This window comes from Pseudopipra pipra, chromosome Z (genome assembly GCF_036250125.1).
Source record: "Pseudopipra pipra isolate bDixPip1 chromosome Z, bDixPip1.hap1, whole genome shotgun sequence".
Classification (NCBI taxonomy): Eukaryota; Metazoa; Chordata; class Aves; order Passeriformes; family Pipridae; genus Pseudopipra; species Pseudopipra pipra.
This window is the reverse complement of record NC_087581.1, coordinates 43,091,687-43,117,760: the sequence shown is the minus strand read 5'-3', so window position 1 is coordinate 43,117,760 and position 26,074 is coordinate 43,091,687. Positions and strand designations below refer to the sequence as shown.

General features: G+C 41.8%; 1 protein-coding gene and 1 long non-coding RNA gene across 3 annotated transcripts; one reads left to right on the top strand and one right to left on the bottom strand.

Moving 5' to 3' along the window:
- Positions 1–664: 664 nt before the first annotated feature.
- Positions 665–2,846, bottom strand: LOC135406854 (uncharacterized). 2 transcript variants are annotated; one of them, XR_010426530.1, is made up of 2 exons: positions 1,800–2,846; positions 665–1,128 (listed from the first exon to the last, which is right to left on the bottom strand). It is a non-coding gene; the product is annotated as an uncharacterized LOC135406854 (long non-coding RNA). The 2 variants fall into 2 exon arrangements; XR_010426529.1 differs by having other exon boundaries at positions 1,805–2,846.
- A 16,454-nt stretch (positions 2,847–19,300) lies between these two features.
- LOC135406754 (E3 ubiquitin-protein ligase Topors-like) lies at positions 19,301–20,678 on the top strand. Its single transcript, XM_064641160.1, has one exon. The coding sequence runs from the start codon at positions 19,383–19,385 to the stop codon at positions 20,436–20,438; it is 1,056 nt and encodes a 351-aa protein (XP_064497230.1). The 5' UTR covers positions 19,301–19,382; the 3' UTR covers positions 20,439–20,678.
- Positions 20,679–26,074: the final 5,396 nt, after the last annotated feature.

Below are 26,074 nucleotides of genomic sequence, written 5' to 3'. Positions count from 1 at the left end.
GCCTTTCTTTTACAGATTTTTAGAATAAAGAGGTCCAAGCTGGCACCAGTAATCATGCACAGGGGAGCTCTTTGAGGTAGATTCCTGCTAACTAAAGCTGACAACCCAATGCCATCAAGCATTTAGTAGCACACAGTTGTGTATAAACTAATATTTAGTTGCACATTTTGCCAATAACCTGTGAAATCAACCAAGGAAATCTCATTATTTCAAAGCTGTTGCATGCAAAAGCCATTGGAGGCCATCAAGGCACTGCTGATAAGTGTTTGCACATCTGAATGCTCCACTGTTCATGTCCCGTTTCACAGCCGGCAAAAACAAGCTTTATTCTGCCCAGTGACAATAAATACTGACCTCTGCTCATAGGTACATTGATACCAAGGACATACCTGTGCTTAATCTGGTTTTGTGCACTTGAGTGATGACTTTGACCCCTGCTTTGTCATTTGAATTTTGTACAGGAGCCAGGGATGCTCTGGTCCTGCCACGGGTACAATTGTATCTCAAGTTTCCCATTGCTTCATTCACAGGAAAAAACAAATCTGCTGAAGAACCTTTCCATTCAAAACACTTAGTGAAAGTCTCTTTTCCCTACTGACAGACAGCTCACTAGTGGGCTGAGATCAGATTCTTCTGTTGAAAGAAAATTGAAACCGGACAACTATTCTGCAGTCAAAGAAGCAAAAGTTTATTTTGGCTCTGCACGAATTCTGGCCACAATCTAATAATTTTGTCTGTTCTTCAGAACCTTGATAGTCCTGCCTGACAGTCCTATCTGACAACAAATGTTCTGCACAGCTTCCTGCAATTTCTGAATTGAATCACACTGTAATATCCTGAACACTGCAGGATCCACACTGCTTTCATTTTATATTTTCAGTTATAGTGGGTTTTAAGTCAATAACCATGGCAAATAGTCACATTAAAGAAAAACTCTATTCTACAAAGAGATCTTTTTCTGTTTTAGTTCAGGTTATTTCAAAGACTCATTTTGTAGATCAACATGAAAAGATCTCCAGCCATGTGCCGATCACTCCTATTGCTCACAAAATCATGCTTCTGACACATCCATTCAGTTGTTTTTCCCCTTCTCTGTGCTCATGATCTTCTATTCTCCTTTGCCAAGTGCTGCAATAATGGAATAGTCATTTTATTCACAAGTCCCTTATTCCCTGAGAGGTGATCACCCTTCCCGAAATCTCTGCATTTACAGGAAAACCGTGCATTCATAAGAGAATTAGACCTAGTTTCTCAGCATTCTTATTAGCCACAATATTGCACATTTAAATGAGAATTAGTCACAGGGAGTGTGCTGCTCCATTCATCTTCTTAATGACTTTTGCATTTCTAAATACTTGCAGAATTAGGTATTTAGGGTACAATGGTTGTTACACTCTGGATTTAAGCTATAAGCTGCCCAGAGTGGTTACATTTTATTTAAGACATTTTAAAAGCCTTTTGGTTTGTTCTAACCTCAAATTAGCGTCTGGAGAAATAGTCACACCCTTTTCTCTAAGAGAAATTATTTTAATTTAGTGAGAAAAATAAGATATTTTGGCAAAAGGTTTTACAGGAGTAAAATACACACAAGAAAAAATATTTTATTAAAACAGCACAAAAAACCCACTTCACAAAAAGCACTCACTACAAACAATCAATATACCAGTTTTAGAAAAACACAATTCATTGGTTTTAAGTTACTCACAAGAGAAGGAAAAGAGTAAAAGAAGAAAACAGATTAAAAGAGTAAAGAAAGAGAAAAGAGAGGAGAGGGAGAAAAGGAAAAATTATTATCGTACAAGACCTGATGGTTCACATAGTTCAGGTTGCAGGAGAGAGGACAGAGAGGAGAGCAGAGAAGGACACACATGGAGTCTCATGTATTTTTATAGTTCAGTTTTCCCTCGCAGGCAGGATACCCAGTCAGTGCCTTCCAGGCCTGAGTGAGTTGTGCTGTAGCGAGTCACAGGCTGCAGGGGTGTGGTGTCAGTGGGCCTTGACTGACAGCCCGGCTGCAGGGCTGCAGCTCTGCTGTGTGCTCTCCATGGGCTGCAGGCCTTGCCCTCTGGCTCTGCCCTGTGCTCGCCGTGGGTTCAGCCATGTTGGCCACAGGCCTTCTGGCTCTGCTGTGTGCTCTCAGTGGGCCTTGTGTGCAGGCCTTACCGTGGACCTGCCGATCTAGGCCCAGTCCTTCTACACACACACACGCACACACACACACACACCCCCCCTCTCACACTGAGTTGGTTCTGACCCATATCAATAATTCAATGAAATTTGGATCCAGTATCTCACATCTCACAGTGGTGCAGAATGGGCATTAGGAAGTGTGGCTGCTACCAGCCCTGACCGAGAGAGTACTTAGACAGTCAGATTTGCAGTTTCTGCACATGAAGAATCTGGAGTTTAATAACCTGAGTTTAACAGCCACTTGCCTCAGCTGAGATAATGGCAGGATGGTTGTGTTTCCCAATGAAGCATCCTTCCTAACTGGTGCTCCGGATAGGAAGCCATGGGCATGTCTCAAGGCAACTTTGTTACTGGGCAAGTCATCAATATTTTTCTCTTACAGAAAACAGCTATCCTCTCTCTGTTACGTTTGTGTTGCTGCTTCACACTTCAATAAGCACAAGAGCACTTCTCTGGGAAAACGGAAGAAATAATGCTGGTAAATAAGGAGTAATGGCAGCCAGGCACACAGCTATCAGCTAGTTTAGCAGTGACAGGTTCTCCCATTCAAATCCTGCTTTAGGTCTCAAGTCTGCTTGAAGATGAAGTTTAGTGGATCCACTTCTGGGAATGCAGTGGCTCCCACTTCTGGTGTAGGCACATCCACGTCTGAGTGTATGGGCAGTAAGGGGACTGAAGCAGATTGAATGGAGGTGACTGCACAGAGCTATAGGCAAAACCTTTATTTTCCTTCACACTTAAACCTGAAGTTCTCTCTAAATCCCTTTTCTCTTTTGCCTCCTGTTTTCTGTTTTTAAAACAGATTTCTGGTATTTAATGTAATGTCTCCAGGGCAAAGACAGCTATTTGCATTTCTGAGAAAGAGCAGAAAGGTCAGGGTATTGGTTTGACATCTGCAGAGGTCAGTGCAGTCTCAGACAGAATGTGAGGGTTGTGAGGACTTTCAACTTTTCCTCTCATAGTTACTGGAGAGTGGAGGCATCAGAAACACTCTCAGATAAATGCTCCTGGCCTAGACGTTGCAACAGCAAAGTGTCTCTCTCTGTCAGAAAACCCAGAAAAATGAGCATGATTTTTGTTTCATGCTCATTTATGGAATTTCACCTGCCTCCAAAAGCAATAAATTTGACTCTCAGATCCTTTTATTAGTGCCCGTGGCCCAATAGGAGTTAAACAATTAAACAGTCCTTCTTTATAGGCATCCAGCCACAACAGATGAATTTGTTTAGTAACTTTCTATTAATGTATTTTGTCATTATCACTACATTTCTTTATCTCGTCCCTGACACCTTTTTCATCTTTGGCTACTCTAATTCTAAAAGAGATTTCTCTGACACAAACAATAAGATCTGAGTTTAGCATCAGATCTGCACTTGCTGCACATGTCATTCTTTCAGTTTCTCTGCATCTTTCAGCAGACAAAACTCTGTTTTGTCCAAATGTTCTCTTTCAGGCTTGCTAAATTCTTCATAACCATGAAGAATTTCTTTTGCTACTCACTCTGCCCTTCTCTCACACAGTCACTTGGAAAGGAGAAGATTGTTCAGCAGCATCGAATAGATGCAGTTCCAGCTTAAGTTTTCCCTGAAGGTCACTGTCCTTTTGGCTGCTCTTGCTCCTGTCCAGGGCCTCTAAAAGTACCCTCCTGTTAGTAATATTTTCCTAGTCTTGAGTTAGTAAAACCTCAGCAACAGCCTTTGAAGCCAAACAGGCTGAACACGACCCAAAGGGCACAGGCTGGACTTTGTCAGAGCTGCTAGTGGGTGTTTTGTGCTGATGGTTTGTGACTCACAGGCCTGTGCTGCTGTTTGAATAGCAAGTACCAGCACAAAGCTGTCTTCTTTTTAGTGAGTTTCTGCTTGATAAGGTGTACCAGTCCAGAAATCACTGTTTCCTGTCCTTGTAAGAGTTAATATAATAAAATACTGCAGTGAAGTCTGGTATAGAAAATGGAATGACAAATTGTCATGTCTTCCAAGGACGGCAATGTTTCAGCTATAAAACTGAAGTGCAGACATAAAAATCCCACCATTCATTCTGACTTCATAAAGTTATATGCCATTTCATAGCAGCAATTGTATTCTACCTCCTCTTATTCTCATTACTACAGAGCTGATCTGAATGAGAAATTAGAGCTTTAGAACAAAATGCAAACTGCAAGTTACCACAATGCTCTGTACTTGACCTTTTTATCACCACTTCATTGCCTGTTCCCCAAGCACCTTCTTCGTCTCCCAGTGCCTGACCAGGCTTGGTCAGTGAGAACCCTCTCTGATGACCATTTCCACTTATCTACCTCCACATGGAATTACAAGGTGAGGTTCTCTCCTCTTCTTGCCCTACCCTGAGCACTCACAGACCCCTCCAAACAGGGATGGGGATGCTGAGCAGACCTGGCAGCCAGCAGCTCTGAGCCTGAGGTCAAGTCCTTCCTCAGTCTCTGGTGCAAAAAGTGACCACGGAACAAAGTAAGGGCAAAACACAAAGGCACAAGATCAGCATCAGCAGACTCAGCTATTTAACCATTCTTTCCATTTCACAGAGCAATAACATCTGTGTCATCTATGGGTGAGCAGAAAACACAGCACTGAGAGGCTGCTCAGTGCCATAAAGAAGGAAAAAGCACAACTGTTTGCCTGATCTTTTCTTCTGAACCCACAGCACTCGCAGATCCCTCTCTGTCCACGGTCTATGTGTTTAACTGGCCCTCCTGTTCCAGTCTCACCATCTGAAACTTCCATTGCCACTGACTGCTTCCTATTGTACCCGTGGGACACCAAGGACAACCTATTTCATTCCCCTTTTTAGCAGCCTTCTAAATATTTGAATGCTTTCTTGTCTCCCCCAGGCTGCTGTTTTGTCAATTAGGTGAATCCTACTCTTTGTATATTCTCTCCAAGTGTGGTCACGGACTCTGAAGTTATTTCATGTCTTTCTTTAAATCCTTTGCCTGTTAGGGACCTGCTTGCTGAGGTGAGGCCTCCAAACCAATGGCTTCTGGCCTTCCCCTTCCCAAGTGCTAGGGTGACACCACTGACTCAGCAGCCCAGTTCACAGTCAGCTGTGTCTGTTTTTTTCCACCAAAATGATGTGATGCACTTTCTTAATGAATCTCATCTGGCTAGTTGTCACGCTGGTTAAAATTATAGTTGTTCTTGTACTTCTGCAAGATAAAGAGGGTTTAGGGTTTGGAAAAAACCTCAAGCATGTTCCTGCTCTATATTACATAGCAAAGAAACATCATCAATGTTTAAACTTCAGGAAGACAATACTTTCTCAGAAGGCTCCAGCTTCCTGCAAATTGGTGACTAAGGACTTAACTAAATCACTTTGTTGGTGCAAATCACTTAGAGAGTTATGAAATCCCTCCCTCTCCCACTCTCCACTTTCTGTGTTGGCATCCCCTGCACCAGTGGTCATCTTTGAGGTGCTGAAATGTAAACAATCTAATAAAGAAAATCAATTTGTGGAAGCATTTGTATTCTGCCCTTCAGATATCTGTCTGAGTTAAAACCACCTCACTGTGCAAACCAGGGTCAACACTAAACGTCTGCTCAAAAGGATAAGCCCTTGAATTAATCCAGAGTCTGCAGCTGAAACAACCGACGTCAAAGAAAGGCCAGGAGCCACCAAGGCTGGATGACAAAGTCTTTGTCATGAAGCCAGTAACATAGTTTTAGTCATGAGGGATTAGACCCCCTCCTTTTTTTTTTTTTTGATGAAAATCTAGTTAAACACAGTGAAAGTAGGTTAGTTCATAAGCCATGAAGAATACAAACAACCATCCAGGGCACTGTTGTTAACGCTGAGTCATGTTTAAACACTGACCCTGCAGAGCTGCCCACCTTATAGGATTTGCAAAGCTGTAAACTTCAGCTCTTGCTGCTCTGTCATTCATTTTCTCCCATCACTTTTTCCCAGACCAAGAGGAACCCTATCTGGTGTGCAGATCTTTGCCTAATTAAAACCATTTAATGAGTGGGACAAACACCATTCTACAAGCCATTTACTACACCTGTTAAAATACACACAACCATGACTAAAGTTACCTTAAATCATTTTCCCTGATTAAGTGCATGTGCTGAATATGGCTCTAGTAGTAAAGTGCAGAACAGACTCCAGTGCCCAGAACTGCTCTTCCTCTATAAAAGAACAGACAATATAAACACCTTTCTAGCTGTTTCAAGAGGCTTTGGGTCAGCCCATACTTGACTTAAGGTTGCTGTAGGTACAAGATATAGGCTGAAACTGGAGCTAGAAGTAGAAATCAGGTTACTCCTTGGAGATCTGTTAGTGGCTTAACCTCTGAGAAGCTTTAATAAATCACTCCATTATTCACTATTTAAATAAGAATAGATAAATGAAGCTTCTTACTTGTCTTTAATCAGCCATTAAACCACCTTTAATGAAGTTCTGATTACTGATTATTGCCTGGAGGAAAAATGGTGTAAATAGATAAATAATCACCATGGAAGCCTTCGTGTCACTAAAGTCAATGAAGAAGAATTTAATTGATTTCATACCCATGGCCTCTAGGAGACAACAATTTCCTATGCTCTGTGTTATTAGTGACTGAAATTTCACAACATGGGAAGTGACATATTGCTTATTGTCTGTGATCTGGCTAAAAAAACACTACAAGATTTGTAAGTAAGGCAGCATTCAAATAGTTTGCTATTTTTTTTCTTTTCTGTGCACTCTTCCAAAGGGACAGTTATATATAATAGGGTCTGTATTTCAATTTGATGGAGCAGTTTCTATTGAAAATGTAGATGAGTTGAAACTAAAACACATACTCTGCAGAAATGTGTCACTTGTAATGACAGTTTTTAAATGGAAAAAAAAATCTTCAGTAGTTTTGAATTATTAAGTATGAATCTTTTAAAGTTAGAATGAAACAATGTATGTATATATTTAGTATATCATTATAGCATTTTAATTATGCCATGTAAACTTATGAAAAATCTAATAAAACCTTACCATTCTCTGTCTTTTTAGTTTGTTTCAGTGTTGATATTGACAGGTACAGGCAGAGTTTTTGCTATTTTTTAGTGATAACAACACTGAAAGAAAAGCAACTGTATTTATTTCATCAATACCATGCAGATGACCAAAACAGAAGGGTGATTTCTAAGGTTTCAGCTGTCACTAACATTTGTTCTCAGCCTGAGCTTGAAAGGTTGGACATGGGGAAAGTAGTCTGTGTGTCCAGAATAAGATTTTCTGCCTTGGGTATGCTAATCTTCCATATCTTGAATTGTCCCAATGTGCTAATTAGACTTGCTCCTGGCTTTGAAGATGGTACCACTGAAGATTTTTCCTGAACTTATTTCCTCCAATTGACAGTCACTGACTCTCACCCTGCCCCCACATTTAAATACCCACTTCCAGTGATTTTCAGCACAGTCTGCACAGCAGCTGGAGTATTGCAAACATGCCGTGTTTCTGCCTCTCCAGCACATGTCCTTCATGGACCATGGAATCTGGGTCTTTAGCAGCTGGGAAGTTTTCATGGACTCACAGGGAAAACCACAAAAACTGTGGTTAAAGGCCCATCCTGTGCTGGATTCTGTAACTCCCTGTGCAGAAGGTTTTCAGCGTTCTGCAACCAAGTCAAAACACATTTATGGAAAATAACATCATGCTTTACCAGGAAACGTGTTTGATTCTCTCTACTCACATGTTTTCAGTGGGATAATGAAGCAGTAAAATAAGAAGATAAAATATGAAGTTTGGGAAAATGTCTGCCTCTTTTCTGCTGTGTGCATAGAAAAAAGGAAGTGTAGGTGTGCCTACAGACAGCACCAGCTTTGGCAGGCAGCTGGACTGGGCTAAGAGCCTTTGTATATTTACGCAAACAAGATGGTGCATGAATTTATGTGACATTATTTTAGTCCAGACAGAACCTCATCTGGAAAGGCTGGTGAAGAAGCATTCTACCAGCAACCTATCATAACAGTTATAAGATGTAATGAGGAAAATCAGCTGAAGTGGAATGGTTGTTCTCCTAGTGACTATGGGTATTTTTTTTTTTGCTATAGTAAGATGTTGCAATCTAATGCATTAGTAAGACATATCTGTAATTCCATCTGTTTGATGCCAATTTAGAAACTCGTCAAAGCTCATTGTTAGAACTGTACTCAGGGATCTCACTGAATATTTGTGGGAATTATTTAGACAAATACATGGGAATGGTGGTAAACACATTTAGAAAACCACATTTAGACAAACACACTGCTCAGGCAATTTGGCTGCCCCATCTCTGGAAGTGTTCAAGGCCGGGTTGGATGGGGCTCTGAGCAGCCTGGTCTAGTTGAAGGTGTCCCTGCTTATGGCACAGAACTGAAATGAGATGATCTTTAAGGTCCCTTCCAGCCCAAACCAGTCTGTGATTTTATGATTCTATGACGCTATTAAAATTGCCTCAGATGTTTGAAATGCTGCCGGAAGGCTGTAAGGGTGTTACCCTTAACCTTTCAAAGGTTTTCCTTCTAATAAATAACACCACTGTCATTACAGACACAGTTTATTCTCTGTGAAATTGACACTGTAAGCAGGATGCATTTTGTGTGCAGAGAGATTCTGGATATGGATTGGAATTAGGTAAGAACAGATGTCACATTAATATTTGGCTGCTGAGAAGACAGATGAGTGATTGCAGCATGGAAGCATTAGGCAAATTGATAATGTGCTTCCCAACACCTGCTGCTGTTGTTTCCTTTTGCTGGATTGAATATAGCAATGACATAAAGAAGAAAGGTGTATTACAGTTCATAGTTCTCAGTAATAGTCAATAATAGTCAGTTTCAGCATTTTATACATGTTCCTATTCATCATGCACCAATATGCAACAACCAAACCCGAGAAATCATTAAGTTGGGGGGGGGGGGCAGGAAGAAAAAAAAAGAAAAATCCTGCAGAGCAATAAATTATCCATTTTTCTGGAGGGAAACTCATTCAACCCCTAATGATCTGCAGCAATGAAAAACCCAGGTGACATTTTAAATCTTTCTTTTTCCCCAGGCTGGAATTTCCCAACGACTTAGATATGAATCATCAGGACTTAAGTCAGCAGGCTCACTTTTGCTGTAGCCCAAACTAGAATGGGAAAGGAACTCCCAAGGTATTCACCAGCAGATCAATATCCTGCAAGAAATACATCCCAACATAATACACGAAGCTTTTGCAACTAAACAAGACTCCCTCAAAGCAAGGAAAAGCATCAAAACAGAACATATATTCTTTTCTACTTACATTGACTTATAGCATCACTTCCACAGCATCGACTTTGCTTTGTTTTTCTACTTCTCCACCTGCCTTTGGCTGGTTTTGAGTTTATTGAGTATCAAACTGTTGGTGTGTACTTTGTACCCACCTGACTGAACCACTCAGAACTAACCCCACACTAACAAGGCAGCTCAGGGTCTTTCAGATCCTGAAAGGTTGGTGATTCAAAAGTTGTCTGATATTGATTTCAGAATGCATAAACATAAGATATTAAAACCTGATGCTTCAAAAGCTTACATGGGAGCAATTCAACATTTACCTGAAATGTTCCTTTCAAGTCTATTTCATCCATATTGAATGGATATCCATTAATCGAATGGTCCAGTTGCTGAGAATATTGTGATCTTTCTTCTGAGGTAGAATTGTACTCACATTAGTGAAAATTGCTCCCTATCAATTTAGGTGAAGACTCCTTACCTGATGAGTGCACTGGGAAGAAAAGAGAATTAAGAGATAATTTGCTGGTTTGATCCAGATCCTAAATTCAATCCTGGTATTATTTCACTCAGCCACACCATATTACCATCTGTTTTAGGCACAAAGCCACATGCTGGTACCCAGTGAGTCCTGTGAGTGTGTGTCTGTGTCTGTGTCTGTCTGTCTGTCTATTAGTCAGAGACCAGCTAACTATTTTCAATTTAAAACAGGATTTGCACCTTCTGAATCACGCGCCACCACTGTATCACCAGTAAACACAATTTCTCTTTGCCTGCAGAAAAAAAGAGCTCCTGCTGGCAACACTGGGAGCCAGTGTTTAGAGTTTCATTCTGACAGATAGAGGAAAAAGATGGTGAAGATTTTTATGAGCAAGGACTCAGAATAACTGGTACAACAGAAAAAAATAGTTCAGAAAACCAGTTGCTTTGACATAGAGGGAGCATGCCTGCACCTCACTTTATATGTTTGTCTCCAGTTCCAGTTGGAAGCTGCACATTCTGGGCAGGCTGAGAGGTGCCAGTGTTTTTCTGACAAGCAGGCTTAGGGCCGAACAGCACGTCTGCTGGTGCCTCTCCAATAGCTCATCTGTCACACTCAGGTTCAATCACTTCAGAGGCAACAGAAAGATGACCCTCTGCTCCAGGCCAGCAGCCCCTTGTCCTCACACAGAGCAGCCAGGCCTAGATAGTCACTTCCTTCCCAGCTCCATGCTGAGAATGCCAAGGAGCTGGCTCAATATCAGCCACTTGCTGCAGACCCTTCTTATGGTGTGGGCTCAGGTTTACACCTGAAGAGGAAAGAAAAATAATTGGGGCAGTACAAGTATTGCTGGTGGCCATTGCTATGTGCCAGCCAGTGAAAACAGGATTTAAAAAGGAGAGGAAAATGAGTTTAGACTAGTTAAAGCACCATTTCTGGTATCTGGAACAATTCTGACAATATAAATTAGGTACCAGTTCCAAAATCCCAGCTGGGGATTGTTCATTGCACCTGTGAAAATGCAGTTTTTCTAAGAGACTTGCAAATAAACTCTTTGTCCTAATGAAGAAACCCAAACTGCCTGACAGCAGCCATATTCTTATAGAGACAGGGTTTTTTTCCTCTTTCTTGAAGGGTCATGTATCCGTCCTTTTTAGCATTATTTTCCCTTTCATTTTTTATGCATGCTGTTGTGTGTAGCTGTAGGTAGTTTTTACGTCATTTCCTACTTTAGTAGTAATTTTCATTCAGTTCCACACTTCCTGTTTGAGACTGATGAAGGACTTTGTCCATGTATTCTTACAGTTGTCAGGTCTCCTCTATGGTGATTTATCCCAGCCACTTCCAGGAACAGTTTGGAGAACATCTCAGCACAGTTTAACAGTTTACTCAGAGATAAACTGCCTCAGATTAGAATTGCACATTTCTCTGATGGCATCTGCTGTACAGGATGCTGACTGATGTGTTTACTAAAAATATCAAGAACAGCAGCAGAACCTTGTATTTTTGTATTCAGGAAACCCAAAACTAACCTTATTTCCCTCTGGCACTAGTAGTTGCAGAAAGAGCAATTGTTTAAGAAATAAATTTTGGAAGTGAAAAGCTCCAGGAACCAGAACATTACTAACCACAATCTGCAAAATTCTGTAAGACGTACAGTGACAAAAGTAACAGAGACACGAGTGATGCTGCATTCCTTTGGACATTTAGTGATTCATCTGCATCAACCTGCATGACTGGTCACCTTTGGATGGGGACAAATCTGTTGGGAATATGCTTGACTTCTTGAGATGCTGTGACCTTCACTGGCTCTGCTCTGACATCAGCTCCACACTGTGTTAAACAGCAGGATTAGAAATGAGCCATCAGTGTTTCAAAAGCACTCAAGCTCCCTTTGAGACTTGAAAAACTCAAAAAAAACCCCAAAAAAACAAAGAAATTCAAACATATATGCTTACACACAATGATGGATTATTGAAAACTTCCAAGTTTGCCATATTGAAGTGTTTAGTCCAAACATTTCTCATTTATTTTCTAGCTAGAACTCATAATAGACTGAGGGGGGTAATCACCAAGTTCATTACTGTGTGTTTCTCTGTTTGAAAGATTTCATTTAAGACTTAATGCTTTGAAATAGGTAAACTATGCATTTAATCAGAGAGCATCACATTCTATAACCTCTTTTCCAATCACTGCTGCAATTATAGCAAACCACACTCAGAAGTAGGTAGTAGCTAGTGATAATTTTCAGGTTTAAAATTTCAGACTTAATAAAGAAAATTTAATTAGAGTTTGTAGCCATTTAACTGTCTAGAATATTATCTTTAAGACAGTGGAGGAAACAGCTTATTTTTGTTTTGATTCTGTGAGGTCTTTTTACTGAATATTCTTTTGAATTAAATATGGTTTGCTTTCAACCTGGGTGACCCCAATTCCTCCAAGATCCACACATAGAATTTCCATGAGAGAAAAAAAAAAGAAAGCTGACAACCAATCCTTTGACAGTACCACCTCTCTGCTAATTCTTCATTTTTTCACCATCTAATTCTCATCACCCAAATTTGTACAGTCCATTGCTAATGTCATTCTGGTTAATCTTCACCCTGGGGATATCTTGGATAATTTGAATTCTTCATAACTGCAGTCAGAACTTGTGATTGCATTTTTCCCTTCAGTCTCAATGTATGGGGGGATAGGAAAGGGCTTTACTCTTCAAGCAGCACTTTGGCATCACGGAAAAATACCTCTGGGAGTAAAATTCACCACGTAAAACTAAGTGTAGTGCTCTGATCTTTCTTAGTACTTCCACAGATGACCTTGGAATGATGGTTTACAGTGCAGTTCACTGGCTCATTGCCAGATCACAGGGGTTGTCTCAGTGCAGTATTTGCCCCCACTGATTTCTTTTATCCCTTTCATTTCCTCCATGATGCAAGCAAACATTTTTCCTTAGATCAAACAGCCAACAATCCCACATCTTTTGTATCATTATTTCTCTTACTGCTTGGACTGGACAACAAAAGCTGCCACAAAAAAACCAAAATTGAGCAGACTGGAAACTCATCTGTGTGGCCAATAAAATTCTCCCATGAGGGAGAACATGTCCCTCCCAGAGAGCAGAAACCATACATATGGGACAAGACCTCACCTTAGCACAGTGAAGCTCACTCTGTAAAAGCACGAGTGGATCTGCACAGAACAATTGCCCAAGCCTGGTCCCAGATGCTGCTGCTGGCACTATGTAGGGGTAAGGAATTCTCCCTGTCCGTCACACTGCAGGATGTCTGATACAGTCCTAGTGACAAACACCACTGGAAAAGGGCTTCCTAGTTTCCCAGTCACCCAAATGTGACTGAAACACACAGCTTGTATTTAACTACACCAATTTCACTGTAGTTAGCTCTGATTGCTCTTCTCCCTGAGCTCCACAACGCATCAGGAATTCAGCACAGGAAACCAGGGGATAAAGTAATGGTGTACTGAACATAACTCTCTGATTTGTAAGACTTTAAACCTGGACACTAAGGCACAAAAACATGACTGGCAAGCTGGTTAGTGCTTTAAACACCCAGAGAGGACAGTGATGTCTTAATGTTGATTGTGATCTTAACTGACACCGAAAGAAAAGATTCCCCCTAAATCCTTCCATCTACGGAAAAATGCAAAGTGTGTGACAGAGTTGTACCATAAGCAAAGGGAGCAATATGTAACTAGAGTCATGTTGCAGCCAGTATTTGATAAGCCCCTCCAAAGCAGTGGAGCTACTTCACTACTTGCAGGGGGCCAAGGGGAGAGGACTGGGAGGAAAAATTTCTCCTTTGCTATGACTTCTCACCTAAGACTATCACCATGCAAGTCCCATGTCCAAATTATATCATGCTTCTAGAAAAGAAAGTCTGCAGAAATAAAGTTTCAAACAAATCAGAGAGGCCAATGAATTTGAGTTTTGTTTATGGGTCACATTTTGACATTATCACAGCCATAGTAAACATTTTTCTTCCAATATGCTTTTCCTAAAACCAAAAATGATTCCTCTTCTTCTCTCAAAACACTGTTTTGGGACAAGAAAGATTGATTTACCAGCATGTTGCTTCAGCAGCACCGTGTTTTTTCATGCAAAATTATTTTGCCAACATTTGTTTTATGAACTTTACATCTCTTTAACAGAAGAGGCAGGAAGAAATAATTGTCTTTATCTTACCATTTGTGGCTTCACCTTACTGAAGGGGCCTTGGGAGAAGGCGGAAGTGAACTGCCACTGATAACTTCAACTTGGTAGCATATGCTTAATATTTTCTATAAACAGAAAAGTTGAAATTTGGCGTACAACTGTCCAAAACCGTCTCAAGGCACACTAACCTTACTACATGATGTGCAAAATTTGCCAGATTTGTGCTGATCCTTGGTTTATTTGAGATCAAAAGGCCAATGACTAAATTGTCATCTCATTCCACAAAAAAAATCCCTCACAGGAAGTATACGTCATTTGTGACTGAAGGAAAGCTGGAGTCTTAGTTGTGCAAAAGAGACAGCATGAAGCACAGTGTAAATGTTAAGACTGAAACTATTCCTGTTATTCCTATGTGGGCAGACCTGTTTAACATCCACATCCAGTGCTGCTTCACTTTACATTATATCATCCTGTGTTTGCTCTTTCATCACCAAAACTTTACTCAAGGCATGTATCAAGTTAGAAACCTTGAAAAATCACTTCTATTTTAAATTCATGTCTTCTCTACCAGGATGCAAGCAAGAAAATGGACTATTTAATTGCCTGTGACATCTCCTTGTGGCATTTCTGGTTCACTTACCTACTGCACTCTTCTTTGATGAAGACATAAACCAGAGTTCACATTGTGAAACTTGCCCCAGGCTTTCCTCAGCAATACGTGATAGGCTTGTGCAGCTATGAAACTACAGTGTGTTGGAGAAAAGCTGAAGTCCAGGAGATCCTGTTTCAATTTGTGCATTATTATCTGTTATACTCAAAATAGATACACTATTTCAAGATACTGGAAAAGGTCATAACCATAAGAGGTTTTTCTGTAATGATCTTCATTTGCATAAAGCCACGATGTGGAAGGAGGAACTCAGTCCTACAAAGGAGAGATGTCTATATGTGTTAAATACCATGTCCGTGTGTACAACCATGTGCAATTCATTCAAAGTTAAATTAGGCTCTGTGAAGGATGAACCAACAGTAATGTCAAGCAGAAGTTCAACCCTGTTTGCAGGTGGGCAAGCTAATGTAGCACCTGTAAAGCAGAGACCTGCAACCCATGACCATGCAAATTTCTGTCTTTATTTATAACTGCTGTCCATGACATTTCTCTGTCACTCCTTCAGACAGTAGATCCTCATGCAAGCAACATTCTGCTTGGGTACAGGCTGTAGATTTTCCTCAGGATAATGAAATGCAACATTTATTCCAGCACACATGCTAAATGTGCAAATTGCATCTGTCACAACCTGATGCTGTGCTGGGAGAGAAAGACAAATTACCAAAGACACATGATGGTCTTTCTTTCAGGGAAATCAATGCACTCCCACTAGAGTAACACCTACTGAAGAGATGTAATATTAAATCAACCTCAAAAAATTTAAATTACATATTTGGGGGGGGTTTTGTAGTTGTTGTTTTGTTTTGCAGTTGGTACTACCTGCTGCTGACATTCTATTTTGCTTGTTTTAATCTTTTTTGCTTTTTTTTCTAACAGTCTTACACACATGAGCTGTATATGAAGATGATAGTACAAAACTGGCACCTCTGACCAGTTTCTGTTCCTGACAATGAGGGAATGAGGGTTCCTGGCAATAAGGGTATCTCAGCCCTGATCTCTTGGCCACTGAACCCCACTGACACTCCCTTGTACTGCCACTACTTTTGAGCCTTCAGTCCCAGGAATATTCTTCAGTTTTTATTTCACTGAATCTTCTGCTCAGAGAGGAGACTTCAGATACATTTTACTTGTATCTCAGACAGCAAATAGATTTGGCGGTGAATTTAGAGAAACTAACTCTGTAGCCTTGGATCCAGGCATTATTCCTCTCCATCCTTAGCAAATGCATCAGCTGAGCCTCCAGCATGCCAAGGGAGAGACTCTGCCAAATAGGAAGCCTGTAGCTTATGAATGAGCTGTGGTTTTGGAGAAACCTCCCTCACTGAGGGTTCTTCATCAAACAACAGGATGACACTTCTCTTCATGTCTTGAATAGCTTGAAAAACAGCCTTTTGTGTAGCATTATCATCCAGGGGTACCAGTGTTTGACTTACAGATACGGTGAAGGCTCCCTTCCACAGGTCAAAGAGGAGAGATCCTGCTCCCAAAGTAGTCTTTAAATCCTGAAAGCAAACATTAGCTATCTTTAGAGTCCTACAGTGAGAGGTTAAATTAATTTGACGGGATCACCACACACTGGTAGACACATTTCATTTCTCTAGCTTCAGTGCTGTTTTAATATTGTTGTTCTGTTGCCAGTAGAACTGAGTTATGGTCACGTTACAGAACAGATGCTAGACAGTCCCCTCAGAGCACAGTGAGCCACAGGTCAAGTGACAGACACATTTGCCTAAGCATCCTAGCCTGACTGGCATTGCCATCGAGCCTATGAGGTGGCTCAAATATGCCTTTCCCACCTACAAGGTACACTGGTGCATTAGTGTGAATAAATGTCAGCCAAAGGCACTATATTCTTTTCTCAGCTTGGAGGACTATCAACAACATTGTAAGATTCAGTGTTAAGGAAAGCCATATTTATTTATGTCTTGATCAAGTAGCCTTCAAATACACTGAATGAGTTCTCTAAAAAATCACCAAAACTAGAGAAATTAAAACAATCATAGGTCATGCTACAGTACTGGAAAATAAAATATCAGTTTAAGGTAGTACTTCAAGTCCATCTGTAATCAAAAGGAAATGGTATGTTTGCCTTGCAAACAAAGACAAAAAATTGCTTAACTAATTATGCTAAGACTTACACAGGAATTGTAGAAGCATTTGTCCTCAGTATGCCAGAATACATCCTGAAGTATATGAGTTTGGGTTTGCTGTTCTTGAATAATTAGTCAGGAGCCTTTTTTTCTTTCTTTTTTTTTTGTTAGTTAGTTTGTTTGATTTTTTAAATTTTGGGGTTTTTTTCTTTAAATAAAGGAAAGTGAATGTGAGAATTTAAACTTGCATTGATTCTAGCCCCAAATAAAACTGCTGTGGTATTACACAGAACATGGAGAAAATTGCACCACAAATGGTTGTAAAAGATTTTAATTCCAGAGGGAAGAGGAGCAACTTGAGCAGTTTATATGACCAGTTACAGAATTTGATCAGGCAGAAATTATACTCATTTAGACTCCAGAAGCATAGTTTTGCTATAATCAACTTCCTTGAAAGTCTTTTATCACAGGATCTGGGTTTCTTTAATCTTGCTTTATGTCCCTGACTCATATGTCTTTAGCAGTTTTACTTAACAGCAACAGAAGTGGTTTTTTCACAGGGAAAAAAAGTCATCATACTCTCAAAACAACCACCAGCTTGACTATCAAAATTCTTCTGGTTACAGCTGGGTACTGTTGTGCACACCCACACATTTTTGCCATGCTATCAAGCATTAATCATCATTGATTAATGTTGCTGTGATCATTTACTTTCCCAAGATTGCAGATGGCTGCAGGGATTTACAGCTCCCTGCACATTGCAGTGGAGTGGACTTTGGAACATAATGGTCCCTACCAGCACAGAGAGGAGGATTAGAGCTTAATGACAATAGAGGGATTCAAATTTTTTGAAGGATTTGCCCAAAATTTTCCTTATGTACCTATTTTTCTCTCATCTGTCTATTCTCGAGTTTATTTTGGAATGGGATAAGAGTACAAGGCTTTAATGAAGACACTGAGTTAGTGACTACACCATGAACATGTTGTCTAAAGATATTTTCTTTTTGTTTTTTGACTGGAAGAGGAAAGTTAAGGAACAGTACATTTGATTTATTTTCTTTTTAAAAACCCAACACAAATTAGGATTTGTGTAATTCATACATACTTTTATGTATTCCCACAGTTCTGTAGCTTGAATGATCAGGAAGGGGCTTTCATTTGGTCAGTAATGAAGGTGTCAGGTGCTATTCAGATTCTTCAGGCTTCAGGTGGTGAGTACAGCTTCTCACCAAAGTGATGTGAGGCAGGAGGAGAAGACAAGTAGACCTGTACACCCAGGGCTGAGGGGACCATTTGTGTATTTGCTGATTTATTCTGTTCAAGGGCCCAGATGCTGTCCTTTGGAGCCTGTCATTTCAGGAGTGTTCCCAGGATGGAGGCCCATCCTTGTTATTGTGCCGGTGAAAACGAATGGCAGAGAGAACTCTTTACTGGGTTTAGAGCTCCCCTACTGCTAGATAGCACCAAGAGTAGCAGTTTTGCAAGCAAGGCACAGCCCTAAAAACAGGCACCAACTGTCCTTGTGCCCATCACCCCAAATCCAGGAGAACTGCAGAGAGGACAAACCCTGATTTTAAAACTAAACAGGAAAAATCTTGTGCAGGGACTGGCCTGAAACACCTGGATGTGATGGCCTTTCCCAGTGAGGCAGAAGAGAAGCCCTGTGAATAGCGAACACGGGCTATCTCACCTGGTGATATTTTAATGGGCAGAGCCATGTGGCCACCCCACACAGAAATCTTGGCCTCGCACCAGCCAGCCCTGAAACTAACAGATGATGCTCTTCCAAATGGAAAAATAAGTGCTTGGGCTAATGCCTCTCCATGATGACAGTAGCCAAAGGCAAGAAGGGATGGTGGGACAGCCCAGCCCAGTGGTGATGGATCCTGGGCTCTCCAGAGTCATGAGCAGGGTGCCACCAGCCCTTCTACCCTAGTCTGAAGGGACAGCAACTCCAGCTCCTTCCTGCAGGTGTGGGGCCAGGTTCCATCGCCCGTGCTTTTGAGGAGCACCAATGCACTGTCTTCCAGAAGCATGGAGACTTGGCAAGCGGAGAGAGACCTGGCACTGTGAGTGAGTGCCACTGGCACTGGATGAGCTGAAGCAAAACATCCCTTTCTGCTTCTTCCTGCCAGTAGGGGCACAACCCACAGGGCTAGGGGACTCTCACCCAGGATTGGCCACTGACCACCCAAGTTCTCCAAATCCCAAGGAAAGGCAGTGAGAGGAGAAGGTGTCATCCAGCTGCAGGCAGTCCATGCTGACTATTCCCACCACTCTGCCCCTCACAGGAAATTTAGCAAGGCATCGGGAGCAGGGATGAGGCACAGGGCCACAGACACACAACAGGTGGCCAAGAAAGAGTAACATAGAAATGTCTCCTGACACTGTGAGTCTGCAGAGATGGACATCCCATTTAGACGTCACTGAGGGGTGGAGAATGACATCACTGAGCAGCGGATTGTGATATCGTAGAGGGATGAATTGTGACATGTCAGCCCTCATTTCTTATATTCAGATGTCAGGAGAGCACTGGCCAGTCTAGCTTGAGACAAAAATGGCCAAAGAGACAGACAGCACCTGCCCTATTTGCCAGGACACTCGGAATGATGTGGCTTCTGCTCTGCCCTGTCGCCACCAGTTCTGCCTGGGCTGCATCCTGCGGTGGACAAGGAGAAATCCATCGTGCCCACTCTGCAGAACAATGATAGAGACTGTCAGATTTTCTGAGCAGAGTGAACAGGACTACATACAGCTGGTCATCACCTCCCCTGAAGAGTCACCAGAAGGGTATAGACAGGCAGAGAGAGCTCCTGGCCACCTGGAGATCAACAGTCCCCATCTCCCTGTGGTGTCCCCTCCATCTTCTCCACAGGAGACACTGTCCCCAGATGAGCAAGGGGCTTCTAGGCTGGAACTTGTTGGTGACCTCCTGCCCGAGGTCTGGGCAGGACTTTTCCGTCGACAACAGCAGCTCCTGGATCCTGTGCTGCCCTGGCTGCGCCAGAGGTTGGAGGGAATATACTGGGGCCGGTGGTGGTTGATAGAGGCCACAGAGAGCTGCATCCTGCGCTACCTCTGCATCTATGGTCCAGATGCAGAGGTCTTGGTCCAGAGGCTGCTGATCTTCCTGGAGGAACACACAGCACTGCTGGTCCATGGCCTCATCAATGCTATTGCAGAACAGTGCAATGAGGAGGCCATGAGGCTGCTGCATTCACACGCTGTTGGGGATGAGGATAGCAGCCCAGCAGCCAGCACCAGCTCCAGCTCCAGCTCCAGTTCCAGCTGGTCCATGTCCAGCAGCACCCACAAGGGCACTCCTGTCAGCTGCTCTGCAGGCTCCGATGTGGAGGAAGAAACTGCTACAGTAGAGACTGCCCCCCACCAGGGTCCCAGCTGCCCCCAGCCTGAACCCATCCCTGCAGAGGAGGACCAGCCCCAGGAGGAGCCAGAGCAGGCAGCAGTGGCAGGTCCCTCTGCCCAAGGCAGCAGCCACAGCCACTCCACTCCTGGTCAGGGCAGAGGTTGCTCACCTGGAGCAGCCCGGTGTGCCCAGAAGAGGAGGGCTCCCAGCCCTCTAGACTCTCCAAAGCCCAGCAAGAAGCCATGACATGGACAGACCTGACCCCTGCAGTCCTGAGGGACACAGATGAAGTGATGAAACTTCATCTCTCTTCATTGCCAATTTCCCATCCAAGAACCACAGCCTGAGGCTAATGGAACCCATGGTGGGTTTCAGGAAGTGGCCTCCCCTTTCCATGTCTGGCTTCTTGAAGGGGCCAAGTGAGGTCTCTCTTAGGTCCCACAGAGCCAGGCGTCTGAATAAATCTATAAATATCTGAGTCCCTCAGTAACTGAGAGAGCTTGACATACTGAAACACCAGCATATCTGAAAATCTTGTGCCAGATTCCGTCTGGCTTGTGAAAGGAAAGTTTGGATCAAGCACCACAGAAGCTATGGACAAAGAGAGTTCCAATACAGTTCTTGCAATTTTAATTGTGGATTTGAAGTTGATTGTTAAGTCTTTAAGGACCTCAACAAGAACCCAGTAGCTACTAGGCAGCAGTGACTTTGGTCCACAAAGACTCTTCTGTGAATGGGCAGTCAAGGGCAAACAGTCTTAAGGTGGTTGACTCAGTTGTTCTGCTCCAATCAGCACAAAAGTTGTTCCTTGATGACCTCCAAGGAGGAGGCCAATATCAGACAGACAAGGTAAAACTGAAGATTTAGATAAAAATGATGACCAGACATTTACTCTTATTTTTGCTGCTAGAACTTACATTAAGTTGCAATGGCAACTCAGTCTGTATGCTGGATATGTGATTTGTGCTATATCAAACAAAACTTCAAATGTGCTCCAGAGCACATGGGCTCTTAGACAGCCACAAATCACCTGTGCTTGTGAAGATAGATTTGGTGAACCTTGGCATAAGGGAGAAAAAACAATACAAGCATCTACGTGATGAGAGTTCTTAAGGTATGTTACAAATAATAATAAAAAATAATAATAATAATCCCATGTCCATTTTGGTCCATCCCTTTTGGATTTTGGCTCAGATTTCTCCCTCCAAGTGTGGGGTATCTAAAAGAACCTGGTCAGAGAGTTCTGCACTCTGACACACATCTGCACAGAGTCATATCTGACTCTAAATCCTTCAGCAGCTTTGCTGAGCTCTTTTAAAGCCTCTCTCCTAGGAGAAAACAGCTACTTGTTGATTCCAAGGCTCATGAATTTTCCTTTTTGCCTTCTGGAAAAGGGATGCACCTTGTGTTTGTAAACATCAGAGAGGCACAAGAGAAAAATTTCATGTTTAGATGGTAATTAAGTAAAAGGAAGATCACATGCAAAACTTTCAGAAAAAAATTTGACTGTCTTGCCCCTCTACAAACATTTAATCTTTCTGTGCTGAAGTTTCCCCAAAGCACATTTTCTGTCCCTATTGACTGGCTGCTTTCAAGAATTGCTCCAGAAGGATGACACTGTCTGTCTTGTTTTAGCTGCTCAGATCATGTTTCCTATTCTTTCTTGCCTGTGATTTCCTTGCCTTACTGCAACATGCCCAAGAAAACCTATGGGTTTTGGAGGTGATCATTATAATCCAATCTATAAATAATACATCCTTGCAAAGAACACACTGGACCATAATATTTGTACAGGATTTGGTCTGAATGACCTTGATCCAGTTTCTGGAGGGTCATTTTGTAATTTAATGGTTCAGCTGAATTCTTTGTCCTGAAAGATTAAGTTTCTCATCAGAAGCCATTCCAGACCTTTTCAAGATGAAACCAGCCATGAGAGTACTGCATATCTTTGTGGATTTTCTGAAGTGATTACTTTCCTTGTCTAGTCCTTCTGAAAAATTATCCTGCTGAAAAACAATTGCTGTAATTGAACTGAAAGCCTGCTAGGTAAATTTATTCCAAAGTGTAAGTTTAATAGTTATATATAAAGCAAAATATGAGTTTTGCCAGTCTTTCTAATGCTATTCTGCATATTTTCTTTTGGTGGGAATAATTCCTGTGGTCTTTTTGTTGGTCCCACAATTGCAAAGAATGCTATAAAGCAAATTACAACTGAATATTTTTAACTCCCGTAGAAACATTAAGCAAAATAGCAGAAACAATTACATTTGAGCTGTATTTCCAAAGCAGGTGTTTTATTTTAGTACTCAAGGTCAGAGAAGGGAGAAGGAGAGGATGTGTGTGTTGAACAAAAAGCCATAATGGGATTGTGCAAATTCATTCTGTTCTCTCCTAAATGGATATTCACACATTCAAAACATCATTGAAAATTGAGGCCAAAATTTCAAGTGATTTTATTTCAATCAGCTGTGTTAAACCACTATAAAGAGCATTATTGGTCTGACTTAACAAGTGTCTGAATGAATCACAGCAGAAAATCTGCACATTCAAAATGACACTTTCTTGCATAAGTCAGATTTTCCAGAGGATTCAGAAAACTGGTTCGAGTTTGATTTTGGGGTTTTTTTCCATCTCTAAAAGAAGCCAAAAGAGCTCATATCTTCACTTAGTCAGTTCAAGGTAAACAAGTTCCAAGGTGTCACTTGGCTGCCACTGAGATCACAGATATTGGATACTGAGCACTTCCAAAAGGATGTCCTTCATTTTCAGACTTACGACAAAAAAATGTAATCAAACTAAAAATTAAATCAATTGAATTCAGGCACTGTTTTGCTCTCCACTAAACCACAAAACTGCACTCTACCCTTCTCATTAATACAAATACATAAACACTGACAGCACTGGTTTGGGGAAAAATGAAAACTGTCACTACCAGTCACCTCATCAAGAGAAGAGCAGTCAGTGTTGGCAGCAGTGCTGCATGTAAGTGTCTAGCCATCATATTGACTTACTGTATTCAAATTAAGTGGAAAATACAAAATGAACTCAATATTTACCTCCAAATGAGCTACCGTGAATATAAATTTGCTTACCTGTTTGTCATCCAGGCATTTTACCAAAAAGGACTGTAACATGAATCCCAAAGAGAAGACTCCTTTTCACCCTAATAATGCTGCTACTTTATTGGTCATTTAAAGTAAGTTATAAATATCTAAAATATCTGTGGCTCTGCACTCAAAGAGGATTTGTATCTACATTTCCTAGATAAATTCAATTGCCATTTTACAATTGCAATTCTGTCCTCAAGAATCAAGATCATGTAAAACAACGAGGTGGAAATGCAACCAAAAGGTAAAACTCTAAAAGATTCTGTACATTTAGGTGTAAGAAACATTTGTACATTCCACAAGACACCTTCGTGATGGAAAACAGTCATTTAAGGCTGCATTAATTGTGTAATAGATTTTGTCTGGTGACACTGTAGCACTCATTTGAATCCCTGACTTATCACAAACTCTGCCTTTAAAAAAGAAGTCATCTAGGTGGTCACACCACAAGTTCCAAGCTCTATGCTCACAAAGCTAACCTCTCCCCCGTGGAAGTCTCCAAAAACAGATGGACCACTCAACTGTAGCTGGAGCCTGCACCGGGGAACAATTGCCCTTACCAAAAGCACACACTACCAAAGCTCCTCCAGCTGTTACCCAGCCATAAAATGTCCCCTTATATAGGCAGAGGGGCACGGACAGATCGCTCATAGACCAGTATGATCGACAAAATGTTGGCTTTATTAGAAGAAAGACACTTTATATACTATGTATTACACTCAAACATGTGATTCTTCTTCACACAGCATTAGATACATAAGGAAAACATACTTTGTTGTCCACTGTTAATTGGACTACAACAGGTGTTCATATGAGCTGAGGACACACATTTACCCTCCTGAAACTCCACCTCAAATTTGGCAGGGAGCCTCCTTTGTTCTAACTTCAACGCCTGTAGCCATACTTAGCTAGCAGCTGCTTTTACTGTCCACACCCAGTTATGCCAAAGCAAGGCTCACAGGAATGCAAAGGAAATTGTTCACATATAATCTCTATTCTCCCAACACCCTTAGGTTCCCACACACCTTGCCCATGTGACACAGGGAGCATGGCTGAGCCATTTCATCTTTCCCAGCTCATCTTTCCCGGCAGCATCAGCACAGGCAAACTTTTCTCCTCTCCTGCCCCCCTCAACAGTAAATTTAGCCTTAGGGCAGTCAGGGGTTGATGAAGATTTAGTTTCTTACATCAGGTATCAAGAAGGATCATTTTCTGGCTCTGCACTGAGTACAAACAAAATTATGTGTGTACATACATATCTCTATTGATTTCTTCCTGTAGGTACAGGGCCCAGAAGGGTCCAGCTGTGGAGGCATTTCAAAAGCAGGTACTGTCCTGTGGCCTTCTCTGAGCAGTGTGTGGGACAAACGGACAGCCAGCCTGCCCTAGAGGGTTCTTTGAAGCCAAGATCAGCTCTTGGCCAGTGAGTGTTTTCTTCTGCTCTCTTTTCATGGGCCACTTCCTTGCAAACTGAGCAAGGGAGAAACCTCTGCACTGCTCTCTGGTTGGCAGCAGAGTGGTAGCACATGGGTGTCCAGGAGGCTGCAGCCACTGCGTGCTGCTGTTCAAAACAACTCTAGGCACCATCCCAGTGACACCGAAAATGTGTTCCAGATGTTTGCACAAGGAAAGACTGACTGATCTCAAAGGGACATGCTCCAGGGCTCTGAACCACACAAAGAGAAAAAAATAACTGGAGACATGGAAATTGAAGTGCCGTTGTATTAGTGAAAAGGTCTGAAGTATACTGGAACGTGAAAAGCTAGACACCATTGCTACTCAATAAAGCAAATTTTTTATTATGAAAGGTGGCTAACAATGAAGACAGACACTCGAGAGAAGGGGAATAAGAAGGGGGGGAAGAGAACCAAAAACCAAAGAGGAAGGCATGACACCCTACTCACCCAGGTGTCACTTACAAGATGGTCTTATCCACTCTAACTACTTATAAAGCCCTCTGCAGCAGCTGCGTTTTCCAAAGGGTTGGCAGGCTCCCACTTCAGCAGGAGTCCCCGCTATCAGCAACTCAGTCCTTCGTGTAGAGCCGGCCTCGAACACGGAAAATGTGTCTGCTTTTATACAATTCATTGGGCACTCCTGCCCAGGGAGGAGTGGCCAGTACCGCCCTGCCAGAGGTTCCCAATCCCACCCTCTTGGTTATGTAAGTGCACCTCTTCTGCGCATGGGTGAGAACTTCGGAAATCCCCCTACGCATGCGTGGTGTGTTTTGGGGGTCTTTCTTAATTGAGTCTGGGGGCGAGCATTCCTCACTTCATCATCACTTTCTCCTCCAAATGCCATTGACGGACAATTAACCAATCACAGGACACCAGTTAAAACAGTTTATACAGAAGTTCTTCCTCCAAGGACGAATTCACTGTTTTATCAGTGAACTTGGCAGGGAGAACTATAAACTACTGCAGGTGGCTAAGGCCAAACACAGACCAAAAATGTCATCACAACTTCATCTCAGTACAGCCGTGAAGCAGAAAAACTAGACAAAATTACATTTAAATTCATGTTTTAATAGAACAAGCTGAAATCTCTGAGATGCAACCTGGAAGTAACATGATAGATCGTGTCAGTATCAGCTGTTCACATGGATTACTGTTCACATGGATTAATTTTCACATTTCAATAATCCATACTGTATTGATTTCATGAATCCTCTTTCACATACAGATTCCAAACTGCAACAGGTTGTAAGGTGACTGATTTTATGCTCTTTATTTAAGAACTACAACCATTGCTTAGGCATGGTTTCCTATGGATAAA